The sequence below is a fragment of the Nipponia nippon genome, unplaced genomic scaffold (assembly GCF_047370975.1).
Source record: "Nipponia nippon isolate SJK-2023a ecotype South Korea unplaced genomic scaffold, ASM4737097v1 scaffold_6, whole genome shotgun sequence".
NCBI classification, from domain to species: domain Eukaryota; kingdom Metazoa; phylum Chordata; class Aves; order Pelecaniformes; family Threskiornithidae; genus Nipponia; species Nipponia nippon.
Genome location: NW_028262380.1, coordinates 17,994,823 through 18,012,191, shown reverse-complemented (window position 1 = coordinate 18,012,191; position 17,369 = coordinate 17,994,823). Strand labels below are relative to the sequence as shown.

Below are 17,369 nucleotides of genomic sequence, written 5' to 3'. Positions count from 1 at the left end.
ATTTATCTAATCCTCAATTTTAAAATGTGTTTGTACAGATACAGAGGACTAGAGAGAACGGTTACAGAAGCAAAATAAACTTTCTTTTTTATATTTGTAGAAATGTTAGCCTACTCAGATTATGTAATTTCAGGTGATCATAAATAAGAAGTTTCTGATTTTGAGGGTTTCCTTTTTTTTTCCTCTCTGTACATGATTCTAATTCTCAGTGTAAGAGAGAGACTACTTCACTTGTGTAGAGCTATGAGGCTAATCCTCCCACCTTTAAGATTCTGTGGTAGTTATTTTAAGTCTAATGAGGTTGTTGGGGCATGGCTTAATAGGCTGATTGTGTGCAGATGGCAGTTGCCTTGTCTTATTTTTATCTTCTAATTCTGTTGAATAGTACTATAGTGGAAGGAGTAAATATTTGTGTGATAAATGGAACAATTTTTGCAATTGCTATCAGAATTTGATAATGCTTGTTGCCAGTGTTCTCGAATTTGCTTCCTTTTAAGAAACTTTTGATTTACTATTTTAAATGTTTCTTTTGTCTCCAGGTTTTGAAAGTATTTTAGAAGGGCTTTATGGACCAAGGCTACGAAGAGACCTCAGTTTATTTGAAGGTAAATGAGCCAGTTTTTAATGGAATTACTTTAATTTATTAGTTTTTCTTGTAGTTTAAAGTATATATTGAATACTAAAAAGGAAATTTTAAATTGTTTATCTTTCTAATGTTGATTTCATCATGTTCTTGTCAATACTGTGCAGAGGCAAAACCCTAGGTAAAATGGTACCTAGGTTTTGTTCCTATGCAGGGAAATTTTGGATTAGCTAAGCTTTCCTAAGAAGCTCTCATGAGAAAGATTTACTTTTCTGGAATACTGCAACTCCTACTTCGTTTTTTGGACAGCTTTTAGAAAAGGAAGACAAGCTGCTCAGCTTCCTATCAACATTAATTGGGAAAAGGAAGGTAATGAATGCTAGTTTGGTTTTCTTGTAGTGGTCAAGAAAGTTTTAAGGTTTTTATATATTTTTTACATCTTTATATATACAAAAACTAAGCTTTTTATTTTTATATATTTCTGTGTGTATATATAAAGAGTGTATCTATATTTAAGAGTGTGTGTATATGTATGTAAAATTTTTTTTTTTTCCATTACCCTTATAAGACCTAGCCTTATTCCAAATGGGTTTGGTTTTGCTGGAATAGCTGTCAATAATACCTGAGTCTTCAGTTAGTTAAGTATGAAATAATTTATCTGTCTTTAACAAAAGCAGAGGACGAAAATCCAGCACAAAATTGCTTTGAAGTGTTGAAAGAAGTGTCTGTCAAGTTCATTTTCATGGCTTTAAAAAAAAAAATGTTCCTTCTGTTATTGACCCTTCAAAATGTTCCATTTCATTTCTTTACAATTTATTATCTAATAGTGTAATTTGTAAAGCATGTAACTTATATACTGCTAGTACATGAGGCAGAGTGGCATATGCTGTTTATATTTGCTTAGAATAGGTTTGGAATGATTGCTTTAACTTGGTTATGGTTTTGTCCTCTTCATAATGTGCAAGTTCCTTGGCCTGTATCATAGGCATAACACAATATTTTCAAGGGAAAGGGGGAGAACCTGAAATACTACTTTACTGTTGTTTTAAGAATATTTTTTGCCACTTACAGAGCTAAGTGTGCCACTAGTCAGACTTAAAAACACGTAAGAAATGTGTAAATTTGGGTTAAAGCTTATTTTCATGAGTAGTACTCCCATCTCCTGTGATGAACAAGCACATTACTGCTTTGAAAAGGGAACAGGGCATTGTTATAATAGTGTATTTTTTTTTTCTGGTTGTAATTCCAATGGGTTGCTATGTATTGGGATTTACATTGATTAGTGAATAAAGCTTTATTATTCTTTTGCATCAAAGGGCTTGCATTTTGAAAGAAAATTCAGGACTTTTTTTTTTGTGTAAGAAGGCAGAAAGTACTGAGCTAATAACCAGAATATAAGTGTTACAGTTAAAGGAGTCTGATAGGACACAATAAGGTGTTACATTGCTCCTTTAGCATTCCTGCGTGAATATATTTGAGCTGTCTTATGGGAAAAGTTTTAGCTTATTTGCCTCGTGCTGTTGAAGATTTCTTGTAACCTATTTAAGATCTGCTATTTCCATTGCTTGCAGAGGGTTTTTGATATTTGATGCCCCAATGACTTTGTCCTGCAAATTAAATTAATGTTTATCTAAAATGTAAAGTTTCAAAACTATTTTTTTTCCAATTTGCAAGAATGTCTGTCAATAATGTGCCTGAATTTTTCAACAGTTAAAGCCTGTTCCTACGTTTGACATATCTGTAAAGTTGATTTTACTTCTGGAACCACTGCAGAAGAGATGAAGGAGTGTTAGGTTGGGATCCCCACCTTACTTTACTATTTTTGGTTCATTTTTTATAGTATCTGTAACTTCAGTAATCCCGTTGGAAATTGCCATGTTTTGTACAAACATAGTAGAGGTAGACCTTATAGTATAGGATACAAGGCTATTTCTAATTTGAGGTCTGAATTGCATTATGATGATTAATACAGAACTATTGAGTAAAATTTGCTGTGAAACTTTCCATTGTCATAATTTAAGTGCCACGTTTCACTTTACAGGTAATGAAACTAAGATACAAAGTAAATAATTTGCCTTAGTTAACAGAATATACGGTTGGTAGAATCAGAATCAGAAGTTTTTAGACTCTTAGCAACATGCCTAAATCACTGCATCTTGTAAAGTGTACGTTTTTCTCATCATAACCACTGAACCAGTACTGTCAACATTGCAGCATTATGCCTGGTTAGCAAGTGTATGTTCCCTTGAACAAACCTCAAGATATTATATGGCTTTCTTACACAGAAATGTGTGATAATCGCCTGAAATACATGCTGCTTAGCTACAACAGCATTTTTTCTCTTACGTTGTTCGTTTTATGTATTGTTTATAACATGGAAAAAAATTAATAACATGCATAAAATGTAACATGAGTGTGTTAATTGATAGATTTCCTCCTTATTTCTGTCTTGAAATAGTATTTGATCTATAGATTATTGTATTGTATTCTCTCAAAGTTACCTGAGAGAATAAATTGTAACGACAAATTTAAATGATAAAAGGCACACTTCAGTTTTACTACGTTTTTTTACTTTTCAAAGAAAATATCTTGTAAACCTCAGAAATAATCTTGCTGAGAAGCCAAACTAATTAAACTGAAATAGCCACCCATAACAACAGATAGTTACCTGAAGATGACAATTTTTTTTTTTCTGTTATCTTGAAATTCTTATGATGTATATGTAGGACTTACCTTGGGCTTGCTTAAATGGTTCTTGTCACCTCTGTTATTCAGCACCATTTTTTTTCCTGACTGCTTTGATAGTGCAGCTTCTGCTTGCAAAGGTGTCAAGTTCTATATCTTGGCATCTGACCTTGGTCATGCTCTGATCGAGCTCACGGCTTCTTGTATCACTGAACCCTTAGGGCTTTCTAATCCTTTGCTTATACCCATTTTCAGCCAAGTAGATTCACATGTAAATTGTTATTCTTTACATTCTACTTATGGATATTTAGCTAGACTGTTAGAAAGCTTTTCCTCTAATCATCTGGTATGTGTGTATTTTCTTTTTTGGGATTATGTGCTGGGGTTCTAGTCTCTGGACAGAGGAAAAACGGTGTCTTGTGGGAGAAAAGCAGGTCTCTTGTCATTCTTTCTCTGCCAGGAAAAAAACCTCTTTATGCAGGATGAAAGGTTTATTTGAGGGTATGTTTTATTTTTCCTTAGATAGCTGTGGAATATTTCTTCATATATAAAGTAATGGACTGAAAAATTATATTAGAAACACGAATCTCTAATATTCAAGTTTTTATGACATTAAAAAGATGAAGGAACATGATAAACACCTCAAATATTCTAATGTACTTATTAGGAAACAGTAGTGCCATATAAAAAAGAAGGGGATGATTTGTTCAGAATTGTGACAAATAGCTGAAAAATTTATGGGAACATTATAATAATGCAGAAAATACTTGGAAAGTAAGGGTTGAATTTTTTAAGCTATCATATTTCGATTTACTAGACTATTATTTCATATTTCAAGAGGTAAACATTGCATCTGTTCAGTACTACAGATGTCTGTTTAATTCGGCATGACTCCTTGGGAAAAATGGTTTGGGGAAACAAAGATTTGAATGGCTTAAGAAATGAAAAAAGGTAGTAGTTTTTGTCAAAGTTCACAATTTTATTCTTAAAAAATGGAAATAAGTTTAACAGCTTTGTACTAAATGACTTTGGTTTCCAGTAATAATCTGTACCATGCTTAGTATTAAAATGCTCTTTGCACAATCTTAACAACTTTTTCTCATGGGCTGGCTAGTGTTGTATGTTGTCAGCAAATCTTTTATCAGCTGTACCCCAAGCAGATAAAATGGGGGAGGAGGATGATCATGGTCCTAAATTGAATGCAGCTAAGAGAAAGTTTGTTCTGCTTAAAGTGCCATCTGTGCCTCTGATCTTTCCGAGAGTATGGTTGTCTGTCTGTAGTTAAAAACTAATGCTGGTCTCAGTATGTTTCCTGTGGTGGTGACCTGAGATTGTTGCATGCCTGGCATTTGATGTGTCTGGTGTGTATCTGCTACCTGATGGCAGTTTTGCTTATCTCACTGGCATACCTAATGTGTTATGTTGTACGTGGTTTATACTTCTTTGAATAAATGTAGTGTTATGTAGAGCTGATGTTTCTCAAGGTTTGCTTTTTTGGTGACACACAGGGATTGCTCTCTAGTTAGACTTTTAACAGTGGACTTTCAGGATTCCAAGGCAGAAGAATTTCTCTGAAAATATAAAAGCTGTCTTGGAGTTATGCGCAGATCCCGACATTCACAAGTAGATTTATTGTAGTTGTAAGGAAAACTATGAAAACATGAACTTGTTATGAAAGAATAGTGTGGGTTTTTTCCTCTGTGGACATCTTAAAGGAATAGCTCTAACAGGCTGGGACAGCTAATTAATTCAGCAAAAATAACTCATTATCTTTTGTTACTGTCCAGTCAAGAAAAATCCTGTGTCTGTTTTTGACAGGTTGGACAGCTGATGATCAAAACTGCTGGTTTGCATCCCTGGAAGCATGTAACACATTGTTAATACAGAATTCTGTTCTAAATTAGCATTTTAGAGCTGAGTAAACTAGATTTAAATAATAATACAGGGTCTCTTGGGTTATGTTCACACTGAGCTTAAGAACCTCATTTTTTCAGATCCATTTTATTTCTGATGGTGTCTCTGTGACAATGTATTTAAGAAAGAGTAAAAGCTCAGCAGTTTGCAGTGGCAAGGGGGGGAGGCGAAGTGGGAAACAACCCTGCAGACAGCAAGGTCAGAGAAGGAAGAGGGGAGAGGAGGCGCTCCAGGCACCGGAGCAGAGATTCCCTTGCAGCCCATGGAGAAGACCATGGTGAAGCAGGTAGTCCTCCACAGGCTGCAGGTTCTGTGTTGGAACAGATACCTGCACTGCAGCCCATGAAGGACCCCACACTGGAACAGGGGAAAAATGTGAGGAGGAAGGAGTGGCAGAGAGGAACTGTTATGAACTGAGGACAGGCCATGTTCCCCATTCTCCTTGTGGTGTTCGGGGTGGGGGAGGAGGTAGAAGAGTCAGGAATGCAGGCGTGAAGTTGAAGCCTGGGAAGAAGGGGGGGTAAACTGGTTTTAGTTTGCATTTCTCATTATGCAAATCTATTTTTATTGGCAATAAGTGAAATTAATTTTCCCCAAGTTGAGTCTGGCTTGCCTGTGACAGTAACTGGTAAGTGATCTCCCTGTCTTTATCTTGACCCACAAGTTTTTCCATCTTATTTTCTCCCGCTGCCCTGTTGAGGAAGGGGAGTGAGAGAGCAACTGGGTGGGGGATGGCAGCCAGCCAAGTTCAACCTACCACAGGGTGTTACTGAAATGAGATAATGTCAAGAACCTCCCTAACAGAACTGTGATTGTAATTTAGTAGTATGGAGGAAAGGAGGAAAAATATTTGATAATTAATTGGGGGGAGGGGGGGGGAGTTGTTTAGGTTGTAAGTGCATGAACTGGAAATGAATGGGATGGAGAGGGCCTTGGTGTTGTAGTTAATCAGATTCATATTCACCTGCCAAAGTGCTGCAGCTGTGATAAAGACTCTTGCACAACTAGGATACCGTAGGAAAAGTGCTGTCTAAAGTTTAAGGAAGTCTGGTGTAAATGTAAAAGAAAGGCATCGTCTTGAGATCTTGGTCACCTGTGTTCAGGAAGCAGGTGGTGTTCAAGTGAGAATGGTGCAGAAAAGATGGGGTTGAACCTCATGAGAGAAAACCGGGTGGACTAGATTAGCCTAGCAAAATGAAGTGTAAAGCGGGGATAATGATATTCTCTGTAAATACATCAAGGTGCTAAATACCTAAACAGTTATTGTTCGTGGGTATAAGAACATTGTTGCCACAAAAGCAAACTGGAATAACTTGCCATGAGTAAATTTAAACAAGAAATTAGAGGATTAATTTTAACTATTAGCACAGTTGGTCTGGGAAGAGCTTTAAAGCAATTGGTAGTTTGGGAAGAGAAGAGTATGTGGTAGAAAACTCTTAACTTTGAAATGGAGCTTAATAACTTGTTTAAAGAAAATAGATGGCGTGTCTGCATTCAGAGAAGACTAGACTTGATATAGGTGATCTGTTTTAAGTTCTGTGTTCCTTCAAAACCAAAGTATGTCTTCTGATAAAATGTATAAAGTTACTTTAAAGTTTTCTAAATAAATCAAGTGCTACAAGTGAATATAGGGTTTTAGTTTACCTATAGTGATGGTGTCAAATCAATTAAAATATTGTAAGTACAACAGATGTAGCTCAAATGGCGAGAAGTCCATATCCTAATTCCTAGCTTAGTTTACTACAAGTTCACACACTTTTGTTAAAGGCAATGATGGCTGGAATTCAGGGCTTCATTTACAGTGTTCAGATACCTCCAGTAACTGTGATAGGTAATCAATTGAAATGTATGAGTTTACCTTTCCTTCTAAGAAAGGTGCCCTCTGCTATTTGAAAGTTGAGCCATGTGAGCCAGACAAGACTGGAAATATCTGAAGAATTGAATACTACTGACTACATTGTACCAATAAATGTATATTACGTTATAATGGAATTTATTTAAGATAATTGTAGGATGTGTATTTTGTTCTCAAAATCCATTTTTACTTGTTTAAAACATCTAGCTTTTTTTCTTCTTTTAAGACTGTGAGCCAGAAGAGCTAACTGACTGGTCTATGGATGAGAAATGTTCCTTTTGTAATTTACACAAAGAAACAGTCAGTGTAAGTATTAACATGATATCAAGCATGACTCCCCAACACCCAATTTTTTGTATGAAAGTAAAAATTGGAGAATTGATACTGCATTTTGGCTCAAGATAGTTTGGCTATGTGAGGGAGTGAGGTGGTTTGGCTTTATAATAAATATCTTTTTAGTGGTTCTTTTTCACTCAATAGCTCAATAGTTTAATAGTATATTTTACTACCAGTGGACTAATTTCTGAAAGATGTTATAATCCTGATATGTCTTCTAGGATCGTGCATCAGTTATCGGTTCTTCACAGTCAACGCCTACAGAGGAACTGTCATCTCAGGGACAGTCCAACACTGATAAGATTGAATGCCAAGCAGAAAACTATCTAAATGCACTCTTTCGAAAGAAAGGTAATAAAAGCATGTCTTTTATATTAAGAGATATGACACAAATCTAAAAGAATCAAATTATTTAGGGTTGATTTTGATTCTTACGTAGTTTTCATTTATCTACTGAATGCTGTTTCCCTTTATTCCTTTGGTTTTCCTTAATCTTTTTCTTTGCTTACTTGAATCACCAAATGAAGCACTCCTCTTCCTCTTTGCAATTGCTGTTAGTCCTGTTGCGTTGTGTGTTATCCTCTTGAATCCATGCTCATTATATTTTATTGGTTTTTTGGGTTGATTGTTTTTTTTGTTTGTTGTTCTTTGTTTTTTTTTTTTAACCATGAGCTGTTACTTTGTTTTCATGCCAACTTCAGATGCCGTTCTCTGGAATTTTAAGCATTTAAACATTTTCTGTTCCTAAACTTTCACTTCTAGTTTTCAGCAGGAAGACCGTTTTATGTTAGAGAATGTGTCTTACAGATTACAAAATGTCATTTGGTATTTTCTTGCACAAAAGCTGCTACTTCAAATACACCCAAGTCAGAGGTTGAAACTTCTTGTCAAAATATAGTATTTAGTAACTCATTAATTCTTTGACTGTCCTTGTTCTTTGGCACTCAGCAAGTTATAGCAGTACATGAGTGACTGACAAGTCAGCTTTGTTCATGTAAGTTACTTAGCTAGTCACTGTCAACAGCAGCAAAAAACCCCCCTCATTTTCTTCCTTAAATTTCTGTATAAGGAATGTGAATGCAGCTCTACTCAGTAACTACAACTTTTACAGGTCTGTCTTGGGTTTAGTAGGTGTACTTGGATGTCAAAATAGCTGAGTACGACTAGGGTGACAGCCCTCTCTTGCTCAAACAAAGAATTAGAGAGAGTCAGACACATTCTCTTCCTTCACATAGGTGGGAGAGAAAAACAAAGTTAATTTTCTATGCCCTTGAACCTGGGGTGGGTGGAATCTTTTTCTGTATGGGGCATCTGTCTGTTCAGCCTACGTTTTGCTTAGGGCTTTAAAGAACTTTAAATGGAATGCAACAGCTTTTTGAGTCCATCTTCATTCCTTGGCTTTCTGTAAAACCAACTATATTCCATTTGAAATAAAATGTGTGGTGAAGTTGCCACCTCATTACTTCTGAAATTTTTACTATATTTTCATTACAGGCCCAGTTGCATGGCATCTCCCTAGGCAGGTATTTTAATTCCTTCAAATTGCTGCTTTCTCAGATCTTTGCTTGGACTTGATGTACTGTGTTTTTCAACATTCACTTGCTTTATGCTTCTGCTGGAGATGCTGTCTTTTGATACTCCTTGAGAGGAACTTTTATCATAGGAGAAGTGAAACTTGGCATGACCTTACCTTACCAAAGTGAGTGACTTTGTGAAGTTCTTCACAAAGACCATTTGGCTTTTAGCATCTTCCTTAAGTTTTTTGATCTGCCAGATCAGTAATGCTAGATTAAAAAGGTTTTGTCTGTTGAAAAACAAAACCAAAGTCTTTTCCAATTTGTTTTTGTGATTCTCTGAAGGACTTGTGTATTCTTGGGTAAGAGGTACTTTGCTGAAGAGTTTTCTAAGAATATTGCTTCAGTTCATGTTCCAGCAAAGTCTCTTAAGTTGTTCAAATTATGGGAAGTGAAAAGGAAAAAAAATTTTATATCTGCAAAGGGCATGTGAAACCAATTTATGAGGTATTTAAGTAATTGTTTTAGCTTTGTAGGAGGAAGATGAAGAGTTTTACTAGGAAAATCCCAAGTCTGCTTTCTGAATTTTTGTAGGTTTTTGAGCTCAGTTATCAACTTAGGAAAAAAGGAATAAAAAAATTTCAAGTCATTGTTTAGCTAAGTAACAGTTCTTATACCTGCTACTAAAACAGATGCCTTTTCATTGTCAAAAAAAAATGTGGAATTATTGGTTGGCTGTCTTTAAAATGGAAGTAACACTTGTTTCACTTGTTTTGATTGCAAACTCCTGAAGATCATATACTGTCTCTTACTATGGTAATTAGCACAGTTTCATTTAGGGCCTCTGTGAACAACTTTTAAGACTAGTGAGCAAATTTGAGAGTTGTGTTTATTGGTCTCATCTGTTTATTTTACAAGTTAGTATACGGCTGGTTTTTTTAATTTGCAGACTCGTTTTGGGGTTTGGTTTTCTTTTTTGACATCAGGAAACTAGTTCAGAAGATCTCGAAACATGCAGCCATGTTATATCATTGTCTACAGCATACAAGCTTCAGGCATTCGTAAATGAGGATTTGTCTGTAGAATCTCAGACAAAGATGATTCCTCTTTCCTTTTAAGAGGATGATAGAATTACTGCCAAGATGGGTAAACTCCTGAGAGGCTATAAGTAACAAAGTCATCCTATTAGAACCTATCTTCACTATGTGTTAGTGAAAGACCAGTTAGGTAGGTTGTCTGTAGCAAAGTCCTGTCCTTGGCAGATGCCTCAGTAAAGCCAAAGTAATTTTTGTCATCAAATATTGATTGTTTCCATTAAACAATATGTCTGAAACCCAGATGCTTTTTTCCAAAGTATGACATGTCTCTTTACCCACTTGATGTTGTAAGCAGAGTAGACTGTGATTACTTTTCCACTCACATCTTACACTTACAATACGTCCATTTTTTTTTTGCCAAAGAAGCAGTTATGAGGAAAAACCATGATGTGCTTTAAAAAAATACATTAGTCTCTTTTTTTACTATTAAAATTATAGAATGTGGCATATGTGATCATCATTACATGGCAGAACCATAGTTGTTTAAGAGCTTGATCAGGCATTTTTACCATGGATTATTAATTTTCTGGGTTTCTAGTGACTGATGTTGTATATTCTAGGAAGCTTTTTTTCCTATGCAATATTAATGTGACCTCTTTTAAAAAAAAAAAAACAAAACCCCAAGAAAAAAGAAAAGGTCATTTAAATACATTCATGGTTGTGAATCAGGTTCTATCTTCAGGACATGATCCACAAGAAGAAGATAGAAACCTGAAAAGTTTTTGTAGAAATTAAGGAATTGAGGCACAAAATTAGAGTGAGAAAATGATCAGGATGACTTGAATCTTTCCAGATTCTCTGGGCAGCTCTGTCAAGTATCTTCAGTGGCATATTTTCCATGCCAAATTTCCCTGTAAGCTTTTTGAAGTTCTTCCTTGTTTCTAGGTATCTGTCTTATATTCTAAAATACTTCCATTCATAACTATGGCTTTCTTACACCATTCCATATACCTGCATTTAACTCTGAGTTCTCCTGTTCTTTTGCTTAGTTAAATCTCGGAGACAGATAGATGTCATAAGCTGGTTATGCTTCTTGGACAGCGTATATATAATTTGGCAAATCTATGAAAATGTAATCTTGCACACATAATCTCAGACTACAAAAAAAGGGTTACTTTCTAAGGTGTAGTTTTGAGATGTACACACTACTTGATCCAATACCTGCAGTTTATTAATAATTTTTATATTAAGAATTTTAAGAAATCTAATCCGTCCTTTCAAAATCTGAAAGGTTTTCTGTAAGAACTGAGAACTGTCACAGCTTGTGCAGTAAACTTGTATGACATCCTTGTTATCCCTGTTCAAGTTCATCAGGAAAGAATGTTTAGCAGGATTTCAGCTGCTTTCTTAAGGAAGTAAAACATACTTTTTGTGTTGACTGTCTGCCTGCCAGTGTTACTGTCTTCACTGACTTCTGAATTTCTTGGTCATTTTCAACCATGTTTAAGAAAATCCTTAGAAATATGACTGTATACAAAGTAATGAAAATTACCATCTGAGCAGAGGAAGGAAAAATGTTGAATGTTTACAAGAACAGAAAACTAGGGTGAACTTGTCCCATATTCCTTCTGTTTATTGATCAGACAAGTTAACTAAACTAATCATGATGCACGGATCAGAATAAATTGCTGTATTCTGTTTTTAATGTGCTGGTAATCTGACAGCTGGACAAGTTTATGGGTAGAGCTAAGAATATTGCTGGGACAGTTTGGTGGCTGTTGAGGTGGGGGCGTTTGTGGAAAGGGGAAAGCTGGAGTGAATACAGGAAACATGCTGATAAGCAACCAGGTGTTCTTAGTTCTGCTACTCACACAACAGGATTGTAAGGTACAAGGGGGGCTGTGATTCCCTGCTGATTTCCACTGCCTTTTGGTATTGTATCAGAAGAGAAATTAAGTTATTATTTTGTCTTTTTAAGGAAAAAATACTGTTTTTTCAAAAAATAGAATACTATTGTGGTGCACTATTTTGGGAGCTTTTAACTCCTTGTCCATTGTCCTACCAAATACATGTGTAAGTCTAAACTATCAGTTAAATTGGTCATTACTTTGTGCATTGCAGTCTAATGATCACACGTAGTGTTAGTGTTAAGAACAGTTAAGAATATGGATTTGAATAGTTACAAGGTGGTGCAGTACATAAACTGAGGAAGTCTTAATCCTAAATGTGAGCTTTGGCTGAAAATAAATCATTGCAATTAGTCATAATTACACATTGTCTTTATTACTGCCTTCTCTTGCATTCTGATTGTAATCTTGACAACCACAAGCAGAAAATATCAGATAATATACAAATGTGTCATTTAGCTTTCTCTTATCCTAATAATATCAGGAGGTCTACAGTGATCCGAGAGAAACTAAAGGAACATCAGAGTTACCTTTTACTCCAAATCCTTAGAGACTGTTCTGCTGGATTAGTAGCATGTATGTACATACATGATCCATGGAGTAAATACAGCTGCCTTGTGTTTTAAATCAGCTATGTGAAAAATAGAAGTTTAAACAGATGTAGGCATGTAGATTTAAAACTTCGTTTCATAAGTAGCTATAATCATGACTCCTAATAAAACATCTCAGAATAAAAACTTTTAGGTCACACAAAGTATATCTGGTGCCATCTGCTGATAATAATTAAGAAATATTTGCTAGTGATACTAAGCTCAGAGACCTAATATTTTCCTTACCCCAAAATACATTAAATTGCATTTAAAAATTTTATATGACTAATTACAAATTTCCCATGTGTAGTGAAACTTTAGCACTGTGAACTTAAAATTACAGGTGTCCACATGTTTTCATTGCATACTTGTATAATAATACAGGCTTACAGCCATTGAATGTAAGTAATTAGACTTTATATACAGTTCAAGTGTGTGTACCCTATTCTGATCACTCAGGAGTCTTATATTGATAAAACATTATATAAAAGTTGCATTTACTCTTTAAAAGTCTATTTTCTTTCAAAAATCTACAGTGTACCAAACGAAAGTAGTACATGAAACCATATAATTTTTTCTTCTTTCCTTTGAACATCTAACATCTCTCTCATTTTTGTTCTATGTCATTTGGAAAGCTGTGGGAAATTACTTCTACCTTCAAGATATTCTAAATTACTTCTTCCTCATAATACAAGTTATGCGTCCACAGCTTCAGTCTCCATTAGGGAGCAAAGCAGCATTAATAGGAATGGATCAAGAGCAGCTTTCCAGTACCACTGAGGTTACTGAGAACACAGGGTCAAAGTTTTTACAATCATGCATAGCAGGACAATGGAAGATTACAGACAAATTGCAACGAGAGGCTCTTTTTTTATGTAAGGAAAAACGAGGACAGGCAAGCAGTGGAACAGGCTACCCAGAGAGGTTGTACAGTCTCCATCCATGGAAGTATTCAAGACCGAACTGGATAAAACCCAGAGCAACCTGAATTGATCTCGTAGCTGACCCTGCTTTCAGCAGGCAGTTTTGTTAGAGACTTCCCAAGGTCCTTCCAACATGAATGACAATTTAATGACTTACACAATAGAACAGTCGATACTGAAGATGTGACAGCAACGCTATTTGCATTTATGGCAGTTAAGCTTAGACTAACTGTGGTCTAGCCCTGTAGATTGAATGTGCATTAGCAACAAGAGCACTTCAGATGCACCCCTGAAGCACATCTCCCAGATTGCTCTGAGATACTGTTTCCTCCCCCACCCCCCCCCAGTATTACCTTTTTAGAGTAAGTTAACTTAAAATCTGTAAACTGCCAGTAGCTGTAGCAGTTGAATATATGAGAAATTTTGCTGCATTTACTCTTCCATAGGGAGTATTTGGAAATTATTAGAAAAAAATTAAAACGCATACTAAAGAAAATATTATAAGAGCAAAAAAAAAATACATCCTTTGTTACTCCAACTAGGTCAAAAGATGACTTTGCTCTTAATGGAAAAGCGAGCTTCTCCTGAAAGTGTCTAAAAGTAATTCATGCTTGGACATTACCAGTGTGAAGAGTCTGAAATGGAATAGAAAGGCAATAGAAACTTAGCACTTCTGAAGGAGTTTTGTCTTGTGGTGTTATAATAATTGATGTTGGGGATGGTGATTAACAAGCAGAAATTTATTCCAGCCTGTTGTGTTTTCCAGCTAATGGTAGGCATCTCAGTGCTCTATGATATTTTCCTTTTAAAGGCACAGATCATACCAGGATGTAAAATAACTATCTTTCTCGTTTGCACTGATGATCACCTGTTATCCAAAAATCTTCGAAGAAGTTTTTCTGGGGTGCATGTAACAAACTAATTACTCTATATAAGCAGGGTTGTTCCAAACCTTATATCTGGTAGACTATTCTTGTAGACTATTCAGTGTTGATTTGAATATTTAATTTTGTATGAGTTTCTTGATTACTGGCTGTCAGATTTTTGTTTGCTTGTGTTTGGGTTTGCTTTGTTTTGTTTTTTTAAGCTAAGCTATTAATCAGTAGTTTTCATTGTCTAGAGCTATGATTCCCGTGTCATGCAGAGACCTACTTTTGTTCTCAGATAATTCGGGTTTTCAGTTCCATCTCTTAACTTTTCTTGTTCTTTTGTTATTTTTGCACATACATTAGCATTTTTTTCACCTGTTGCTTTACTGCTTCAATATCTTTTGTTGAATTTTTTCTTTCCTTGTAAGCGTGTCTCTAGGATGATAAAATTCCAGTTGAACATTTATTGGATTCTTTATTTCGGAATCGGGAAGTACCAATAAACAAAGAATACCTGTGTCTGGGTGTTACATGATGAGGAGAGATCTTTTTCTCTGTAGGTGCCCTCCATCATTTAGAGTTTCACCTCATATCTCTCCTCTAGAAACTCCTTTGGTAGAGATCTGGTTGAAAGATTGTCAGAAGATAGAGCTTCAACCATAGGCAGACTTGTTTTGTCATGCCTTCGATAAGGTCTCTTGAAGCCAAGATGTCTAGCATATACTCAGTCTTTGAAAATGTTGGAGCTTCACCTTATCTCATAAAGCATTACTGAAAGACCAGCCAAAGGTATTGACAAGAAGCATCTGAGCAATCAGCTGCCCTCTCGTATGCTTTGGAGAGCAGATTGCATATGTGCGTGTTTGTAATTCCTTGCAATACTCTGTTGGTGAAAATGAATTCTCAAAATGGAGTATGTTTTCAATAAACCCGAAACAAAACAAAAAAAATCTCCTATGCATTCATCCTAAACTTAAGCACCGTTCTTTGATCTGTCTCAGTGGTCGCTCTTGCTAATAGATGGATAAAGCTCCCTTGGCATAAAATGCTTGAGCAAATAGCTGTGTGATCCTCCAACTACCTATTAGGAAATTTACACTTGCATGCAAACATCTACCTGATCCAGGCCTTTCAGTTTCTCCACTTCCATGAAAACAAAACTCAGTTTATCATCTGTCTTATCTGTTTCAGACTAATTTAAGTATCCCAGTAACTGCCACCATGTGCTTTGGCATTTCTTTCAGGCAATCAAGGCTGACCTAAAAGCTAATTCTTCTGTATCACATTCACACTTACTTTAAATCTTTAAATTCTTGTCCCTTCTTGATGAAATCTGTTTCACTCATTACCTATGAACTCAAGGATGGGCAGTGGTTAAAACATTGAAAAGGCTATTTTTGTTTTGTGTATGTGTAGAGTTGAAGGAAAGAAGATAGAGTGGGATAGTGAAATGAGTACTACTGCTGCCACTTTAAGGAAGAGCATAGATCTTGAAGTATGGGCAATTGTGCTTGTCTTGTGAAATGAAGTATTGCAGTCATCAATGCAGTATTGCATTGATAAGTAACACAGCTTACTTTAAGTGAGTTTCTTAATTACCTTGTTATTTATGCTAAGTTACATATGTTTATTTTGTTCATCTTTCTGGTACTTCTGTTTATATTAGGATTCTTTTTTCAGTGATTCACAAATGTAGTTTCAGCTATGTTTATTAATAAGAACTTTTAACTTTTTTCTAGCTGACAGATAACATTAAAATAAAGTCATAGGTATCTCATGTTTGATCCCTTTATTTTTTTGTGTGTTTTTAAAAGGAAATATTTCTTTCCATGGGACTGTTACATACACAAACAAAAAATAGCATATATACAGTTTTCAAATAGGAAATAAAGCTTTTCTCACAAATGTTTTCATTGGTAGCACTTTGAAAATGCCCTGGAAATGTCCTGATAATCTTGTAAGATTTTACTATAAAAATTGACAACTTTGTAAAATTCAATTGCTTGTATTACTACAATTTGTATGGGATATTTCAAGTAGCATATCAGTTTTAACATTGCAATCCTGAATCTACAATGGGGATTATAATCTGATGTGTAGGTGAAACAAATTTTTTTTAAGATCAGCTCCTTGAAAGTCCAACTGTTCTATGTTATGAAAAGGCCTAATCTATAGAACTGCACTTTAAAATTAATTATTTTTGTTATAGTTGTTCTTTTGAAAGTAGTTTCTTTATGTACTAATTTATAGCTTTATTTAACTTTCACTGTTTTTATTCAAAATTCTTTATTTTCAAAACTGAAAACAAACAGTCTGCAAATGAAAATTCAACTTATTTACCAACAATAAATAGAGATTCTGACTCCTATAGTTGCATTATTTATCTACCCACGTGGTTTTACTTGCATGCTATGACAGAGGAATAAGGTAAAAATTACTGATATATGCTAAATGTGTTCTTCCAAGTGACCTCCGGTTAGGAATGCTCTTAAGAAAAACTTATTAGATATCTGAATTAATGTGTTCATTAGACATGTATGTATTACACACATTTATTGTGCTTATAGGAAATATTTATTTAAAGAAAAGCAATTAAGTTTGGGTTTTTAATACATCTGTTGCCTGTGTTGTTGTTTTCTTATTCCTAGATCTTCCTCAGAACTGTGATCCTAACATTCCCCTAGTTGCTCAGGAATTAATGAAAAAAATGATCCGTCAGTTTGCGATTGAGTACATTTCAAAAAGTAGCAAAATTCAAGAGAACAGAAATGGTTCATCATTTGAACCAAGTCTGATATGTAAAAGTATCCAAATGAACCAAACGGAAAACTCCCTTCAGGAAGAACAGGATAGCCCTCTAGACCTCACTGTGAATCGAACTCAAGAACAGAATACTCAGCAAGGTAAATTTCTGTATCCACTTATCTGTGTTTCGCTGTCATTTATTACCTTATTTTGTCTTATTCCCTTAAAAAATTAAATGTGTCTGTGTCAACAATCTATGTTTTGTCTTTCCAAAGTAGTAATCAGTATATAGGAAAAAGAAAATTTTCCTATGTGATTAAAATAAGGTTGAAGGAAAATTGGCATTGCATCAACTTAACACTTAAAGAAAACTCACACATTTTCCTTTAAACACCAGCAAAAAATGTTATG

General features: G+C 35.1%; 1 protein-coding gene across 12 annotated transcripts in view; it reads left to right on the top strand.

The window, feature by feature from the left end:
• LCORL (ligand dependent nuclear receptor corepressor like) overlaps nt 1-17,369 on the top strand; it is an 86,915-nt gene that overhangs the window by 30,119 nt on the left and 39,427 nt on the right. For 7 of the 12 annotated variants that reach the window (XM_087736692.1, XM_087736684.1, XM_087736686.1 and 4 more), the window contains exons 2-5: nt 540-605; nt 7,264-7,343; nt 7,595-7,724; nt 16,862-17,116. In XM_087736692.1, coding sequence (XP_087592818.1) covers nt 540-605; nt 7,264-7,343; nt 7,595-7,724; nt 16,862-17,116 — 531 coding nt within the window. Of the gene's footprint in view, nt 1-539; nt 606-892; nt 953-7,263; nt 7,344-7,594; nt 7,725-16,861; nt 17,117-17,369 lie in introns of all 12 variants that reach the window. The other 5 variants (XM_087736683.1, XM_087736681.1, XM_087736689.1 and 2 more) reach the window with 1 other exon arrangement.